The 1617-nt window shown below is 42.9% G+C and overlaps 1 protein-coding gene across 1 annotated transcript; it reads right to left on the reverse strand.

The window, feature by feature from the left end:
- Positions 1 to 228: 228 nt before the first annotated feature.
- On the reverse strand, positions 229 to 1297 carry OR10K1 (olfactory receptor family 10 subfamily K member 1). Its single transcript, XM_007976617.3, has one exon. It carries the CDS (start codon positions 1178 to 1180, stop codon positions 275 to 277), a length of 906 nt encoding a protein of 301 aa, XP_007974808.2. The 5' UTR covers positions 1181 to 1297; the 3' UTR covers positions 229 to 274.
- Positions 1298 to 1617: the final 320 nt, after the last annotated feature.

A 1617-nucleotide genomic window follows, 5' to 3' on the forward strand; every position in this document is an offset into this window, starting at 1 on the left:
ATATAATTAAATTTGTCATGGAACTGAGTGCTCTATTCCCATATGTGATTAGTCTTGTTAAAGTATCATGGACAGTAGAAAGCCAGACTGTCTTAACTTCTGTGAGCCTCATTCCTCTCATATGTAAAATGTTCTTATGTTACAGTGGAGTTGAATAATTAAATGAAAAAAAAAATGTGTAAAGGCACACAATTTGCCTGGCATGTACTAAGCATTAGCAGTTTAAAAAAGTGGCTCTTTAATTAAGAGGATATAAAGTTTGGCCGATTGTTCTTCATAGGGCTGATTTGAATTCCTTATTTCTCAGACTATAAATCATTGGATTGAACAATGGGGTAAGGATGGTATATGACACAGATATTAGGGTGTCTTCCCTTGAAGAGTAATTGGTCTTGGGCCTTAAGAATATGAAAGAATAACAACCATAATGAACAGCTACCACAATGAGATGGGAGGCACAGGTAGAGAAGGTCTTGTATCTTCCAACAGAGGAAGAGATTTTTAGAATGGCAGAGATGATGCAGATGTAGGAGACTAAGATAAGTAGCAGAGGAATGACCAAGGCAAAAACACCAAGCATGAATATGACCAGCTGACTGAGGTCGGAGTGCTGAGATGCCAGTTTAAGGACAGGGGAGATGTCACAGAAGAAGTGATGGAGGTGGTTGGAGGAGTGGAAGGGCAGATGAAATACTAGGAAGGTGGTGACCAGGTACACAGTGAAGCCACAGGCACAGGCAGCGGCCACTAGTCCCATACACATCCCATGTCCCATGAGCACTGAGTAGTGCAGTGGGTTACAGATGGCCGTGTAGCGATCATAGCCCATGGCTGCCAGCAGGAAAGAGTGAGAGCAGCCAAGGAAGAGGAAGGAAAACATTTGGATGGCACAGCCAAGGAAAGAAATGGTCTTCTTCTGGGCCAGCAGGTCAGCCAGCATCTTGGGTACAATGGCAAAGGTATAGCAAGTCTCAGAGCAAGAGACGATGGCAAGGAAGAAGTACATGGGAGTATGAAGGGCTCTGTCCAGCACAATGGTGGAAATGAAGATTGCATTGGTGCCCAGAGTGAACAGGTAGAGGAGCAGGAAGATAACAAAGAGCAGCTGCAGCAGCCTGGCCAGGGATGAGAAGCCGAGGAAGACGAACTCTCTCACTACAGTCTCATTGACCCGCTCCATGGAGAGCACTTCTACACAGAAGAGTCAGGGACAGAGGTAGAAACCAGGATCCAGAAAGGAGAGTGGAAATGTGCGGGAAATTTCACACAAAGTTTGCAGGTGGCAGGCATTTCCAGATATTTGATAAAATTCCTCATTCTCCCATTAAAATGTCTGCTAAAAGAAGAATTAGGCAAAATATGCAAAAGAATAACTGATAACCAGTTTGGAGGCCTTCTCTAATGTGAAGAACAGGTTATCTCTCTGTCCAAGGATTAGGAAATTTGCTAATAGTTTTCCCTCTAATGTAACATACAGATTATTGTTTTTGTTACTCACTATAAACCCAAGGCAACTCACTCTCCAAAGTGAAAAATGTTAACTTCAGCTACCTGAAGCTGGCCAGAATGTAGAATGAAAGAATGAATAATGTTCAGACATAATCATGTGGACTTCAG

Source organism: Chlorocebus sabaeus, chromosome 20 (genome assembly GCF_047675955.1).
Source record: "Chlorocebus sabaeus isolate Y175 chromosome 20, mChlSab1.0.hap1, whole genome shotgun sequence".
NCBI lineage: Eukaryota > Metazoa > Chordata > Mammalia > Primates > Cercopithecidae > Chlorocebus > Chlorocebus sabaeus.